Source organism: Rhinopithecus bieti, unplaced genomic scaffold, assembly GCF_001698545.2.
Source record: "Rhinopithecus bieti isolate Rb0 unplaced genomic scaffold, ASM169854v2 scaffold_7045, whole genome shotgun sequence".
NCBI classification, from domain to species: Eukaryota; Metazoa; Chordata; class Mammalia; order Primates; family Cercopithecidae; genus Rhinopithecus; species Rhinopithecus bieti.
Genome location: NW_016805305.1, coordinates 216,298 through 232,549, shown reverse-complemented (window position 1 = coordinate 232,549; position 16,252 = coordinate 216,298). Strand labels below are relative to the sequence as shown.

At 40.3% G+C, this 16,252-nt stretch overlaps 1 protein-coding gene and 1 long non-coding RNA gene across 2 annotated transcripts in view; one reads left to right on the top strand and one right to left on the bottom strand.

Moving 5' to 3' along the window:
- Positions 1–4,916: 4,916 nt before the first annotated feature.
- Positions 4,917–16,252, bottom strand: part of ADAMTSL3 (ADAMTS like 3) — a 224,014-nt gene continuing 212,678 nt past the window's right edge. The window contains exons 23-25 of the mRNA XM_017872132.1: positions 11,289–11,386; positions 5,751–5,982; positions 4,917–5,052 (exon numbers count right to left, since the gene is read on the bottom strand). Coding sequence (XP_017727621.1) covers positions 5,014–5,052; positions 5,751–5,982; positions 11,289–11,386 — 369 coding nt within the window. The 3' untranslated portion in view covers positions 4,917–5,013. The remainder of the gene's footprint in view (positions 5,053–5,750; positions 5,983–11,288; positions 11,387–16,252) is intronic.
- Positions 5,890–7,419, top strand: LOC108529667 (uncharacterized). The gene is made up of 2 exons (XR_001885606.1): positions 5,890–5,976; positions 6,087–7,419. It is a non-coding gene; the product is annotated as an uncharacterized LOC108529667 (long non-coding RNA).

The window sequence follows — 16,252 nt, the reverse complement described above, 5'->3', positions numbered from 1 at the left end:
CTTTTTCCAATTCTGTGAAGAAACTCATTGGTAGCTTGATGGGGATGGCATTGAATCTATAAATAACCTTGGGCAGTATGGCCATTTTCACGATATTGATTCTTCCTATCCATGAGCATGGTATGTTCTTCCATTTGTTTGTGTCCTCTTTGATTTCACTGAGCAGTGGTTTGTAGTTCTCCTTGAAGAGGTCCTTTACATCCCTTGTAAGCTGGATTCCTAGGTATTTTATTCTCTTTGAAGCAATTGTGAATGGAAGTTCATTGAAAATGCAGAAATCACCGGTCTTCTGTGTCGCTCGCGCTGGGAGTTGGAGACTGGAGCTGTTCCTATTCGGCCATCTTGCTCCGCCCCCCAACACATTTATAAGTTATATGTGGATCAGAAATTCTCAAGAGAAATTTAAAATATTTTGAATCAAATGAAAATGGAAACACAATTTATCAAAATTTGTGGGATACAGTAAAACAGTGCTATGGTGAAATATAAGGCATTGAACACATATATTAGGAAAGAAGAAAGATCTTAAATCAGTATTCTAAGTTTACACCTGAAGAAAACAGAAAAGAAGAGCAAATTAAATCCAAAGTAGGTCAGGTGCCATGGCTCACACTTGCAATCCCAGCAGTTTGGGAGGCCGAGGCGGGTGGATCACATGAGGTCAGGAGTTTGAGAACAGCCTGGCCAACATGATGAAACCCCATCTCTACTAAAATACAAAATTAGCCGGGCATGGTGGTGCATGCCTGTAGTCCCAGTTACTCAGGAGGCTGAGGCAGGAGAATCGCTTGAACCCGGGAGGAACAGGTTGCGGTGAGCCGAGATCGAGCTGCTGCACTCCTGCCTGGGTGACAGGGCAAGACTCCATCTTAAAAAAAAAAACCAAAAAAACAAAGTAAAGCACAGTGGCTCATGCCTGTATTCCCAGCTACTCAGGAGGCTAAGGCAGGAAAATCGCTTGAACCTGGGAGGCAGAGGTTGCAGTGAGCTGAGATCGAGCTGCTGCACTCCAGCCTGGATGACAGGGCAAGACTCCATCTCAAAACAAAACAAAACCAAACAAATAAAAAACAAAGTAAAGCACAGTGGCTCATGCCTGTAATTGGGAGGCCAAGGTGGGCAGATTGCCTGAGCTCAGGAGTTCAAGACTAGCCTGGGCAACATGGCAAAACCCTGTCTCTACTAAAATACAAAAGCCAGGCTTGGTGGTCTATACCCATAGTCCTGGCTACTCAGGAGGTGGAGGCACTAGAATTGCTTGAACCTGGCAGGAGGAGGCTGCAGTGAGCCAAGATCACACCACTGCACTCCAGTCTGGGTGAGAGAATGAGAATCTGTCTCCTGAATAAATAAATAAATAAAATCCAAAGGCAGACAAAGAAAAGAAATAATCAGAGCCGAAATCAATGAAAGTGAAAACAAGGAATCAATAGAATTAAATAAACACTGGTTCTTTGAAAAAAATCAATAAACTCAGTAAGTCTCCAGCAAAACTAAGGAAAAAAAAAACAGAAAGGATACAAATTACTAATATGAGAAATGAAAGAGGAGACATCACTACAAACACTATGGGGATTAAAAGGATAATAGAGGAATACCACGAAGAACTCTGTGCCTACAATTTTATAACCTAGAAGAAATAGACCGATTCCTTGACACAATCTGTCAAAATTCATACAAAGAAACAATCTGCCAAAACTCACACAAAAAGAAACAGACAATCCAAATAGGCTTATTTCTATTAAATAAATTCAGTCAATACTTGATAATCTTCAAAACCAGAAAGCACTAGGCCAAAACAGGTTCACTGGTCAATTCCACCAAACATTTAAAAAAGAAATAGCAATTTTCTACAATCTCTTTCAGAGGACAGAAGCAGAGTTAATATTTCCTAACTCATTCTATGAGGCCAGTATCACCCTAATACCAAACCCAGACAAAAATATTACAAGAAAAGAAAACTGGCCAGCCACAGTGGCTCATGCCTATAATCCCAGCACTTTGGAGGCCAAGGCGGGTGGATCACCTGAGATCAGGAGTTTGAGATCAGCCTGACCAATATGGTGAAACCCCATTTCTACTAAAAATACAAAAATTAGCCGGACTTGGTGGTACATGCCTGTAATCCCAGCTACTCAGGAGTCTGAGGCAGGAGAATTGCTTGAACCCAGGAGACAGAGGTTGCAGCGAGCCGAGATCGCGCCACTGCATTCCAGCCTGGGCAATAGTGGGAGGCTTGGTCACACACACACACACACACACACACACACACACACGAAGAAAAAAAGAAAACTACAGACCAATCTCTCATGAAAATACATGCAAAAATCCTCAACAAACATTAGCAAGTTGAATCTAACGATTTATAAAACGAATTATATACCATGACTAAGTGGGATTTATCCCAGCTATTGTAAACTGTGGACTTTGGACTATGACGATGTGTCAATGGAGGTTCATCAATTGTAACAAATGTACCATTCTGGTGGGGGATGCTGATAATGGGGGATGTGTTGGGACATGAGGTATATATGGGAAATCTTTGTAACTTCTGATCAATTTTGTTGCAAAATTAAAACTGCTCTAAAAAACGTCTGTAAAAAATTAAAAGGCTATTAGTACCTCTTGCTCTTCCAACTACCACTTACTTCAATACCTGTTTCAGGTTGTCTGTTGGGACTTCTTTCTTCTGCTGCTCTTGAGATTCTTTTAAATATGATTCACACTATGCAAATGAGTAGAATGAGGGCATTAGAGTGAATCTTTGTGATATCTGCTCTGAGTCTTGTAATCCACACTCCGAAGGATAGTCCAGGGAATCAAACCCACTGGGGTTGCTCTTATACTGACAGAGGGGCAGCCACAATGACAAGACCCCAGGCTACCAAAAAATAACACACATAAGCTGCCTACATTTATAAGGATGCCACTGAATAATCAAAGTAAATTTATTTCTGAATTACATAAGGATCATGAAACAGAAACATTAACTCTCATGTTATAAAAACAGTAGTAAAATACAGTACACAGGAATGTCAACTGAATGACAACAATGAAAGTACAATAGCAAATGAAAAATAGTAACTTTTAACTTTAAATACAAAGTGAAGCAATTTAATAAGAAATTTTGTTAATAAGAAAAATATATGTCCCATGTCTTTATTACATACTGTACAAAATAAAATATTGCACCTTTCATATAATAAATATATACAAAGAGTATGTTACAAATGGTCTTTCTTTTAATTTAATAACCTTCAACAATCAAATGTGATTGATGATTAACAACTCATGGGCTGGTGTGTCCTCCTCACTGTCCCGCATCCATTCCCAATCACCAAACCCTCCACATACAGTAGTGCTCATCCCAGTGTCAGTGAGGCTGCAGTTAGAACAAAAGAGACTGTGTGCTCAGAATACGGTAGAGAAACTCAGCAAGCTTGTCCACAGACACATCCAAAGCCAAAATGCACTGTTCAGTTATTACTGACCAGGGACTAGGCCCAGCACAGCCTGCTGCAGGTAACTTTGTTGCCAAGATGTAGGCAGCAGGTGTACAGGCAGCTGAGACCCTGAATAAAGAAGTATGACCACTTATTTGGACTTGTGTGCCATCTAAAGACACAACTGGTAGTACACATGGGGAAGACCCCATAACCAAATCAGCTTCAGAATTTTCAATTTAATGCTAGCCTGAACTCACTTCAGCAACAACACTTACTCCAAACCTAACCTCCATCCTGACACTATCACTAACACCAGCACTGGCCCCAATCAAACCCAGTCCAACCCTGACCTAACCTGTTCCTAACCCTTACCCTTAAAGCCAACTGTAGCCTTAACCTTAACTTCCTTTCTCACCTAACCCAATTCTAGCTCTAATCCTAAAACTGAAACTAACCCTTACCCTTTCCCCCAAATCTTAAACTAAATCCTGGCTCCAACCCCTAGTCCTTAGTGTAACTTCTAACCTAATTCACTTTCGATTTACTGAAAAATCAGCCCAAAACAAGTATTTACTATAAAAATTATTTTCAACTATCGTGTTTCTTATTTGGATTACTTTCTTATACATTTTCCAAAATAAAATCCTCAGGAATACTACTTTATGCATAAATTAGGTCTAATAAGGCTTTGGTTTTCTGTTTGTGTGCAATAGAATAGTGCTTAGAAAAAGTTTCATTCACAGCTCTTAAAAGAAAGCTTTGAATATACTACAAAATCAGTAGAAAAGGTTAACTTCCCCTCTTCTTTGACTTCCAAGATGCCTCACTTGGTCATAGATAGATTTCTGTAGTTGTACAACTGGCAGCAATATCTACTGTTTTTTCTTCCGTGGGTGTTCTAAAAGCAAGGACAAGATGCCATGCCTCCACGAATCCTTGGGTCAGTCAGTGTGACAGCCTATCCAGACAGATGGTCTCTTTTTCACAGACTAAACTTAAGGATCTATGAAAATGCCATCAATGCCAACATCTTAACAACTACTGGCCAGAGATTCTAAAATGCGAATACCTTATAAACCTGATGAAAACCTGCAACTTGAGAGAAGAGGAAGTCATCAGTTGCTGTGTTTCCCAGGTTTTTAGGATGTACCACTCTGTGCTAGTCTACAAATCACAGGAAAGAGGCAACACATGATGATGCGCTCATAATCTTGGTGATTTCTTGATTCAACTGATATGATGAGGTCCCAAGAGAAGTGGCATGCATGCTATAGTATTTTTGTTCATCCTTGAATACATCGTTTTAAAAAATTGGAATATAAAACTACCATGGTAAAATTTCACTTTAATCTTAACAGTGGTGTTTTTGCATCAACCTCTGTTGGATCCATAGAATCTAGTCTTTTAAGAAATATATGTTTTTGAATCTGCGACATGGGGAAAACAGCTTTTATATTCTACTTTTATCTTCACAGCAGCATCGTGACCCCTCCAAAGGTTTATCCCTCTTGACATGACTGGCAGCACCTTTGTTTGTAGAGGTCTAGAGAACACAAATTAAGATGTTTTACAAACATACAGTAGTGAGTTGTGTCTGTGCAGTCTCCTGCAAAAAAGAAAAAATATCTATAACATATAGCGTATTAGAGACCTGATTAAAAATTATTTGACTTTATGAAAAGCCATAAATTGAGATCACAGAGTGAGGTGAAGAAACCAGCTTTGGGTTAGGGCCATTGCTTGGCAAGGGAGTCAGAAGCGCATTGGACTCCCTTTCCGCTCACCCAAGTGACCTCTCACTGCTCTCTGGGCCCTCCCAGTCCCTCTGGCCCATGCTGCTCCTTTGAGTGCTCAGAGCAGCAATGCTTAACTTTTGCAGGGTCATGGACTCCTTGAAAAACTTATGAAAGCTATGCACCTGCTCCTTAGAAAAATAAACCTACAATTAATTTTTACATATTATTTCAGGACAACGGCATACCTATCCAAACCCATCCATGGAATCTTTGTCTTAGTACATAAGACTACCAGGCAGAAGAGAAGTGTGTGGAGCGACTGCCAGTGCTTGTCAGAAAGGCAGTAACCAATGATGACAGCATGCTACTAATCTAACTGTTTTTTCTCTAGAGAACATGGAGCTGTACCCGCATAGAGGAGTTCATTTCCCGATGTCCCAAGCTACCAAATCCATTCTGAATAACCCCTCAGATGGGACACTGATGAGGTAATCACTAGCAGGGTCTGGTGCAGTGATGGTGTCATCAGGATCTGATGCCATCAAGGCCTCTGGGGCAGTGGAGATACCTGGGAGGTGTACGTACTATCACAGGAAGGCCCAAGACAGTGCCGCCAGGAAACTGGTTTCTTTTTCTGCACACAGTGTCTCTCGGCCACAGGTTTGCAACTCCTTGTGTGGATACAGTCGACTTTCCGAGACTGGAGGCCCCTGCCACAGGCTGCTGTACAGGGCTTCCAAGGGCCTGTATGCCAACACACATCACAGGCCCCTGATGTGCAGTTCCTTCTAAAGGTGGGTCTGAAGTGAAAAACAAAACAGAAAAACAAAAAATAGGAGAGGCAGGGTGTAACTTTTTGCTGGGACCAAGCCTTTTACCTTACTCTATATTCTATGTATTAAAGGTTGGACGAAGAGTCTAAGACCAAGACATTCCTCTGCTTTTATGCCAGATAGTCTAGAATGACAGTAACAACATTCTCCATGGCCTGGGGTGGAGTGCACCTGCTTAGATGTGCTCTGACGAAGAGGGCATGGCAAGCAAACCATGTGTTTCCACTGACTTCCAACACCACGTCAAGGCACACACATCCTGACTAGATGGAAGAAATCAATTTTGGCAAGGAAAAGAATTATTTAATGATCTACAATAAGCCACCTCAAATTCATTCAGAAGACTTCAATTTTCCGTTTATAAGTGCTCAAAACATACTGTGGTGTATGACTTTCTATGTGAGCAATCTAGTCTGATAAAAGAAGTACTCCTTTTTACATTTAGGTCACACCAAGACTTGCAGTTAGAAACTACTGAAGAGCATATGAGAAGAAGAATCTATCTCTCATTTCCTTGCCTTTTAAAACAGAATGAAAAGATAATACCCTCTGATTTTTGAAAAGACATTTGCTAAAGAAGATAGAGTCAACTTAGTGGGCCCACTTTGGGGTATCTGCCCTTATTCCCTAAGGCAGAGCTCCTGAAGATGCATTTGCACTGCCTGAGAGTGTCTTCCCGGTCCCAAAGATGACTGGAAGAGGCCCTAACTTGAGCTGGTTGAAGAACTGTATTTCTCTTAGGATTTGGAGGTTGCTGGAACCAGGCATTTAAACCTGAAGCTTGGAGTAGTAGGTGGCGATATTCTGCCACATCAGACAGAAATATAGAAAAGAACAGTTTTCATAAGGAGCAAAAAATGAAGCAGAAACACACAGAACTGCAGAGGTGAGAGAAGAGAAAAAAAAAAAAAAAAACTTCCTGTTTCTTAGTTGTAGTCTTTCCTGAGGTCTGACTGCATGCTCCCTGTTCTCCCTTTGGATTCTATGAGACATTCTTGTTATCCTATTAAAGGTTCCTTATCAGGGCACATAAATCCATAAGGAGTGTTTTACGTGAAATGTAACAAAATGGAGAAATTTGTGATATCCAGAACTCTGAGAGTATTGCATGTAATTAGAAGCAATCCTTTGATTAGCCAGTAGGGGGAGACGCTATCAAAGGGTTTACTTAACACAGCACTGTCCCGCCAAACTGTTTATATGGTTTATGGAAGAGGTGGGTGTCCTGTTAGCTGCTTTTGTTTACCCCAGTGGGTACGAATCTTAGGGACCAAAAATTGAGTCACTTTGAACAACAGAGAAGAGACTGAGTACTCCTCAACCATCCCTATACAGAGATCAGCTTTCCACTTAAGAAGCTTGAACAAATATTCAAATAATATATTTAAAAGAATACCAAATTATTGTGCGCAAGTTTTGGGTGGTCTTGTCTTATTAATAAATCCCTCACCATCTTTGCATAAATCATTCCAAGTTGACTTTCGTTTCCAGCCCAAAGGATTGTAAAACAGCCCCTTCTGCTTCGATGAAAAGGCAGGGCCAGTGGGAAGTCAGACAGGACTATTGAGCTTTCTAAATACAAAGAATGAGAGGGGCACATGGAGCTATGGACCAACACAGAAGCTGAAGCCCAGGAAAGCTCAGAGGCTGGTCACTACGTATACAGTAGAAAAATAAAAAATAAATAAAAAGCAAGGTCTGTCCAGTAGAGGCCATAACTTCCTCCTGGCCAAGGACAGGACTCAGGACAGGGACACCTGAGCCAGGTGAATGCAGTATGGGCATCCACACTATGCACATAACTGGAGTTCGTGTGTTTTTCTATGTGAAGCATGAGTGTAGAAATGGCAGCAGAAATCATAAAGGAATCCTGTTTCTACTAGCTTTTTTCAATTTCTCACTTCTATTCAGTCTGGCTCCACTTCTGCCTCAAGTAACTCCTTTCACCATCAGCCAGATGGAACTGCTGATTCTGAGGGCAGTAGATCCCAAGCCTGCCTGGTTATTAGAAGCAGGCAGAAGCAAACAGCTTTAAAATGATGTAGATGGCCAGGCAATCTCATGAAGATTCTGATTCACTGTCTGAGGTGAGTCCCAATAATCTTTATTTTACAGAAATTTCCTAGGTGATTCTGATTTCAGAGGTTAGAAATCACCACTTTGAGAAACCGACTTTCTGTGTCTTCAGCATTCTGTAGGTTCTCATGTTGTCACCTTGCCATAAGTCTGAGCTAGCTCTACCCTGACAATTCCCATTCCCTCTACAACTTTTCAGTGGAAGCCACAGCTCCCAAAACCTTCCCAGGGTTGTATAGTAAACACTAGCAGACTGCCTGCCCACCACTGATCCTCCACCCACGCCACTAATGCTACTCCCTCTACAACACTCTCTGACATTTCCTGAGGCCCTACTATGGCAAATGGGGGGTCTCCATTGCTCCCTGTCCACCCACTCAAAAGTGAGATCTAACACCTCACCTACCTACAGAGAGCCCACGGTCATAAACCAATCCAGCAGAAGAGGTCTGTGGGAAAAAGGGGGCTAAAACACTGCAGAAGAAACCCTCAACAGCTCTCTATACTAACCAACTTTATCCCTCATCCATCAACCACCAGACATCTGAGGACAAAATAAAATAGCATGAAAGAAAAGCACCAGGTTATAAAAACAGAACAGCCAATCCTGGAGGAAACAGAAATAAAACAGAAAATGAATGGTAACTTGACTCCCCACCACTCTGACTCACCCCAGCTCTAGGATTTTCTTCCATTATTAAAAAAAAAGTCTACCCTTTCATTTCACTTTCATATATCTTGGTCTAAAACCCAATTTAATCAGATTTTGAGCCTCTTGATAGATCCTTTTACACTATCTTCTGTATTATATTTTCTGCCTCTTATTTTTTGCTACCTTTGATTGGAAAGTATGTGACATATCTAAGGAACTGACAGAAGGACAGTGTGGCTGGAACATGAAGAGTGAGACAGCATGAGATATGGATGAGGCTGTGAAGAAAAGTAGGACTTGAGTGTGTGGTTTTTTTTTTTTTTTTTTTGGAGATAGAGTTTTGCTCTGTTGCCCAGGCTGGAGTACAGTGGCACGATCTTGGCTCACTGCAGCCTCCACCTCCTGGGTTCAAGCAATTCTCCTGCCTCAGCCTCCCAAGTAGCTGGGATTACAGGCACGTGCAACCATGCCCAGCTAATTTTGTATTTTTAGTAGAAACGGGGTTTCACCATGTTGGCCAGGCCCGTCTCGAACTCCTGACCTCGTGATCCACCTGCCTCAGCCTCCCAAAGTACTGGGATTACAAATGTGAGCCACCACGTCCAGCCACGCCTGTGGTATTTTATAGGCCACATTGAGGATTTGGTCAATCTTCCTAGGAGCAAGTAAAGCCTCTAAAGTAATTTTAATCTAACAGGGAGATGGTTTGTGGTGGTGGTAGGATCAGATTTGCATTTGGGAAAACTCACTGTTGCTGTACTGTGGAGAGTGGGTTGGAAAGTAGCATGGATGGATGAAGGTGGACCATCTGGACAGCTGTGACTGTATACCAGGTGAGAGATGATGGTGGTTTGGCCAAGGGTAATGGTGGCAGAAAAGAAAAAATGAAGATGAGTTCAAGAAAAAAATATAAGGAATAAAAAAATCATATAAAAAAAGTAATCAGGAAAGTACAAATTATAATGAGATAAATTTTCATCCATCAGATTGGCAAAAATTTTCAAAGGCTGCAAACCTATATCATGTTGATGAAAAGGGGGCAACTCTCACATATTGCTGGTATAGAAATTTTGATGGCAATTTGGTAGTATCAAAATGAGCATTCCTACCAATTCAATTTCATATCTAAAAATCTGCCCTATAAATATATTACCCTTTGTGCACAAAGATATATGTTCCAGGATATTTACTGCAACTTTGTTTATAATAGCAAAAAGTTTGAAACCATCCAATGTCCATTAGCAACAGAATGTTAAGTACAAACTTTAGATAGACTATTGAGTAGAATAGAATATTAAGTACAAAATGCAAAAGAATAAAGTTAATCTTTACTTGATGGGAGTAATCTATAATATATTCTTAGGTAGAAAAAGCAAGTTTCAGAAAAATATATATGTGACCCATGTATGTATTTGTGTTATATCTTTGTGAATGGAAAGTAAAGTATCTGGGATGATGCATCTCAGTCTGTGTGTGGTCTCTATCTTTTCAGCAAACTAGAAAACTAGGTTGTCTGTTGAGAATGAGAGCAGCCATTCCAAACATTTTCCATTTGAGGAGAATGGTTTTGGCTTGAAATCACTTTGTGGGGAATAGGAAATGCAACTGACTCTACATTGCCAAACCTTACTGAAGGCTCAAAATGGTAACCCAGCCAATTGTCAAGGTCATCTCATTTTCTCCAGCAAGACTCAAGACATGGAAGAGGAAGAAATAGCTAGATATTGAGCATCTTCCATGACCCAGGCTGCCTCGGTGCTTCACACTAAGCTAAATCATTAAAACTTTCTAACCATAAGTTCACATGGATGATAATACCCCACTATGCAGATTAGGTGGCTAGGCAGTCCAGGGTCACACAATAAGCGAGTGATATAATAGAACTCCCAAGCCCCTGATTAGTGTGCCTCCTAGGCTCTCTCCCCACTTTCTGCTGGCTGGCATGCTGTTCTCTGGGATGGTAGAGCTGCCAGATGGAGGGCATCTGGATCTCTGGATGACCCCATGAACAAAGCTCTTCTATCCCTAAACCATCTACCAGCTCAAACTTTTATAAAAGGAGAGAAGCAAACTCTACTCTTATTTAACCTCCTCAACAATATTAAAGTTTACTTAACTATCTGCTAACCACTGTGACAATATTCTAATAAAAAAGATTTTCTAAACAGAGAAATAAGGCAGTTCATTAAAAGCATTAAGAACATTTAATCTGTAAGCCTAAATGGAATATTATTAGGCTTGATTAACTTAGTATGTAGAGGGAGAAGTATCTGCCTTTTCTCAATGATATCCTTTTTCCCCTTTTACCACACAGAGTGGTGTCCCTTTATGTTTAACATCCAAATAATTTGTAATTATAAATAGTGCACATTAACTAGTATTTCAGTATAATATATACTATTGAAGATGACACTAAATAAATCACAATAGAAAACTGTCAATTATGAGAGTTGGTAGAAACTAAAAAGGATTCCGTTTTCAGGCAGTTATAATTATTGTCCTGAGTCAGGAGAGAATGTGTGCTGCTTTGGGGTGGGGCCCCTACCTCCTTCTGTCATCACAGTTGGAGTCAGAGCCGTTGTGTTGACAAGCTGTGTGATGCTGGTGCATCCTCACGGCATGGCCCATGCAACGTCCAGAACACTGGAACAAAAAAGCACAACGCAGTGTAAACCCTGCAAGCTCATGCATGTTCTGTATACTAAGATCATGTACTGAGGCAGCATAGCTGAAGACCTGTTACAAGGGAAATGTAACCAACTGTCCCTGGGGGGTAGTTAAAGAGGATTAGGGTACAGCTCTGTGGACCACACACCTCTTTTTCAGAGTCAGGAAGATACTGCCTAAGCTTCCCTTCTCCTCTGTATTAGTCCCTTTTCACACTGCTATAAAGACATACCCGAGACTGGGTAATTTACAAAGAAAAGAAGTTAAATTGACTCACAGTTCAGCATGGCTGGGGAGGTCTCAGAAAACTTATAATCACGTCAGAAGGTGAAGGGGAAGCAAGACACCTTCTTCACAAGCGGCAAGGAGAAGTGCCAAATGAAGGGAGAAGAACCCGTTTATAAAACAATCAGATCTTGTGAGAATTCACTCACTGTCATGAGAATATCATGAGGGAAACTGTCTCCATGATCCAACTGCCTCCACCTGGTCTCTCCCTTGACATGTGGGGATTGTGGGGATTAAAATTCAAGATGAGATTTGGGTGAGGACAAAAAGCCTGACCATATCATTCTGCCCATGGTGCCTCCCAAATCTCATGTCCCTTTCACATTTCAAAACCATTCATGCCTTCCCAACAGTCCCCCAAAGTCTTAATTCATTCCAGCATTAACCCAAAAGTCCAAGTCCAAAGTCTCATCTGAAACAAGGCAAGTCTCTTCTGCCTATGAGCCTGTAACATCAAAAGTAAGTTAGTTACCTCCTAGATACAATGGAAGTACAGAGAGTGGGTAAATACACCCATTCCAAATGGGAGACGATGGCCAAAATAATGGGATTATAGGCCCCATACAAGGCCAAAATCCAATGGGGCAGTCAAATCTTAAAGTTCCAATATGATCTCCTTTGACCCCATGTCTCACATCCAGACATGACCCCATGTCTTCCTTCATGCTGATGCAAGAGGTAGGTTCCCATGGCCTTAGACAGCTCCTCCTCTGTGGCTTTGCAGGGTACAGTCCTCACTCCCGGCTGCTTTCATGGGCTGGTGTTAAGTGTCTGTGATTTTTCCAGGCACACAGAGCAAGCTGTCGGTGGATCTATCATTCTGGGGTCGAGAGGATGGGGGTCCTCTTCTCACTAGGCAATGCCCCAGAGGGGACTCTGTATGGAGGCTCCAACCCCACATTTCCCTTCTGCACTGCTCTAACAGAGGTTCTTTATGAGGGCTCTACCCCTGCAACAAACTTCTGTCTGGACATCTAGGCTTTTCCATGCATTCCTCTGAAATCGAGGCAGAGGTTCTCAAACCTCAATTCTTGACTTCTGTGCACCTGCAGGCCCAACACCATGTTAAGCTGCCAAGGGGTGGGGCTTGCACCCTCTGAAGCAATGGCCTGAGTTGTATGTTGGCTCCTTTAGCCATGGCTAAGACACAGGACACCAAGTCCTCAGACTACACAAAGCAGCAAAGCCCTGGGCTCAGCCCAGGAAACCACCTTTTTTTCCTATGCCTCAGAGTCTGTGATGGGAGGGGCTGCTGTGAAGACCACTGACGTGCCCTGGAGACATTTTCCCCATTGTCTTGGCAATGAACATTTTGCTCCTCGTTCCTTATGCAAATTTCTGCAGCCAGCAGAATTTCTCCTCAGAAAATGCATTTTTATTTTCCATCACATCCATCAGGCTGCAAATTTTCCAAACTTTTATGCTCTGCTTCCCTTTCAAATATAAGTTCCAATTCCAAATCATCTCTTTGTGAATGCATAAAACTGAATGCTTTTAAGAGCATCCAAGTCACATCTTGAATGCTTTGCTGCTTAGAAATTTCTTCCACCAGATACCCTAAATTATCTCTCTCAAGTTCAACGTTCCACAGATCTCTAGGACAGGGCAAAGTGCCTCCAGTCTCTTTGCTAAAGCATAGCAAGGAACCTTTGCTCTAGTTCCTAAGAAGTTCCTCATCTCCACCTGAGACCACCTCAGCCTGGACTTCATTGTCCATATCACTATCAGCATTTTGGTCAAAACCCTTCAACAGGTCTCTAGGAAGTTCCAAACTTTCCCAAATCTTCCTGTCTTCTTCTGAGCTCTCCAAACTGTTCCAATCTGTGCCTGTTATCCAGTTCCAAAGTCACTTCCACACTTTTGGGTATCTTTATAGCAGCACTCCTCTCTCTGCTGTACCAATCTACTACATTAGTTCATTTTTACACTTCTATAAAGAAATACTTGAGACTGGGTAATTTACAAAGGAAAGAGGTTTAATTGACTCACATTTCTGCATGGCTGAGGTCTCAGGAAACTTAAAATCATGATGGAAGGCAAAGAGGAAGCAAGGAACTGTCTTCACAAGGCATCAGGAAGGAGAAGAGCCAAAGGGGAAAAAGCCCCTTATAAAACCATCAGATCTTGTGAGAACTCACTCACTATCATGAGAACAGCATGGGGAAACTGCCCCCATGATTCAGTTACCTCCACCTGGTGTCTCCCTTGACATGTGGGGATTTTGAGGATTATGGGGATTATAATTCAAGATGAGATCTGGGTGGGGACACAAAGCCTAACCATATCACCCTCCTTTCTCCCACAAAACTTAGACCACCTCTGGGGAGAAGTTAAAAAGGACAGGGCAAATCTTGAATCAATTGGGCTTAAGTCTGGAAATGACTATGCTTAAAACCATAAATGTCTGCCAAGTTTGGGTTTTTCTACTGTGAGCAAAAATGACTTGTGTGCTAAGGTGAGTTCAATTACAGGAAAAAATTAAAATTTTGACATTCAGTTCTTACAATTTTTACTTATTTACAATAATACCTATTAATTTGTCCTTATAATTTCTTTTATGCTTAAAAGGTCTTTCCTGTCATGATAGTTCCTACTTGCATTTACTTACTTATACACTTAGCTCTTTATTCAAGTTAGAATTTATTTTGTGGTAATTGTTCTGAGCTGTGCTCAGAACTTGCATTACTTACTTATACACTTAGCTTCTCTAATCATAGTTAGAATCATTTTGGGTGTATGTTCTGAGTCTGTGCTCTGATTTTACTTATTTTTCTTACATTAGCTAGCCAATTTCTCTTATACTGCCTTTTTTCTTTTTTTGGCTAACCACTTTATTGAGATACAATTTACAAGCCATGCAATTTGCCATCGAATGTTAATGGAATTTAGAGTTGTATAACGTTTACCATAATCAGTTTCAGAACATGATCATCATCCCCAAAAGAAACCTCATACCTTTAACAGTCACTCCTAATTCCTCTGATTGCCTCTTTTCCCAGGCCTCAGCAACCATTAGTCTACTTTTTGTCTCTATAAGTTTCCCTGTTCTGGACACTTTGTATAAATGGTACCATGCAGAGTAGTCCTTTGCATCTGTCTTCCTTCAATTACCATAATGTTTTCAAGGTTTAGCCCTATTGTAGCATATATCAGTTCTTCATTCCTTTTGATAGTCAAATATTCAATTGTGCAAGCGTACCACAGCTTATCACTTCACCAATTGTTTCCTTTTTTTTTTATTGTTATGGGGTAATGTTATTTGGGCTGTTTCCACTTAATGACATTGTGGTTATTATTAATTCTTCAACAAATATTCATGTACAAGTTTTTGTGTGGACATATGTTCCATTTCTTATTTGTATTTTTTTGCCCTAGGATATAGATCCTGAATGTTTCATTTCTTTCGGATACATATGTAGGGGTGGAATTTCTGGGTCACATAGTAGATCTAATCTAACATTTTGAGGAACTGCCAGGGTGTTTTCCAAAGTGTCTGTACCATTTTACATTCCCATCAGCAGCATGAAGCTTCCAATTTCTCCACATCCTCACCGACATTTGTCACTATCTCTTTTTGACTAATGCCATCCCAGTGAGCCTAAAATTGTATCTTATTGTGGTTTTGATTTGCATTTTTTAATGATTAATGGAAAGCATCTCTTCGTGTCCTTATTGGCCATTTGTATATCTTGCTGATAGTTTGTGTTTTTATTATTGAGTTGTTAAGTATTCTTTACATATTTTAGAGATAAGCTCCTTTTGATATACAGTTTTAATCATTTTTTCCCATTCTATGGGTTGTCTGTTTACTTTCTTGATGGTGTCCTTTGCAGCACAAAAGTTTTTAATTTTGATGCAGTCCAATTTATCTATTTTTGTTTTTGTTGCTTATGCTTTTGTTGTTATATCTAAGATTTACACCTATGTTTTCTTCCAATAGTTTTATAGTTTGAGCTCTTAAATTTAGCTCTCTGATTCATTTTAAGTTTTTTTTTGTATGTGGTGTAAAGGGTCCAACTTCCTTTTTTGGAAGTTGTTCTGCATTCTTGTTTAAAAGACTATTCTTCCCCCATTAAATGGTTTCTCAACCTTACAGAAAATCAATTTATATATATATACACACATATATATTGATATAAACATATATATATATATGGGTTTATCTCTGGACTCAATTTCATTGATCTATATGTCCATCCTATGTCAGTACCATACTATCTTGATTACTGTAGCTTTTTGGTAAGTTTTGAAATCAGGAAGTCTGATTCCTGCAACTTTGTTCCTTTTCAAATTTGTTTTGGTTATTCAGTCTCTTCTATTTCCACATGAATTTTAGGATCAGTTTGTCAACTTCTGTGAAGAAACCAGATGAAATTTTGATAGAAATCACATTGAATTTGTAGATAAATTTCAGGAGCATTGTGTTACTAGTAATAATAAGTCTTACAGCGTTTCATTTATTTAGATCTTCTTTAGTTTCTTTGAAAAGTATTTTGTAGTTTTGTATCTTCTATTTTTAAAACAATGTTTCCTCCTATGATTAACTGCCTTTAA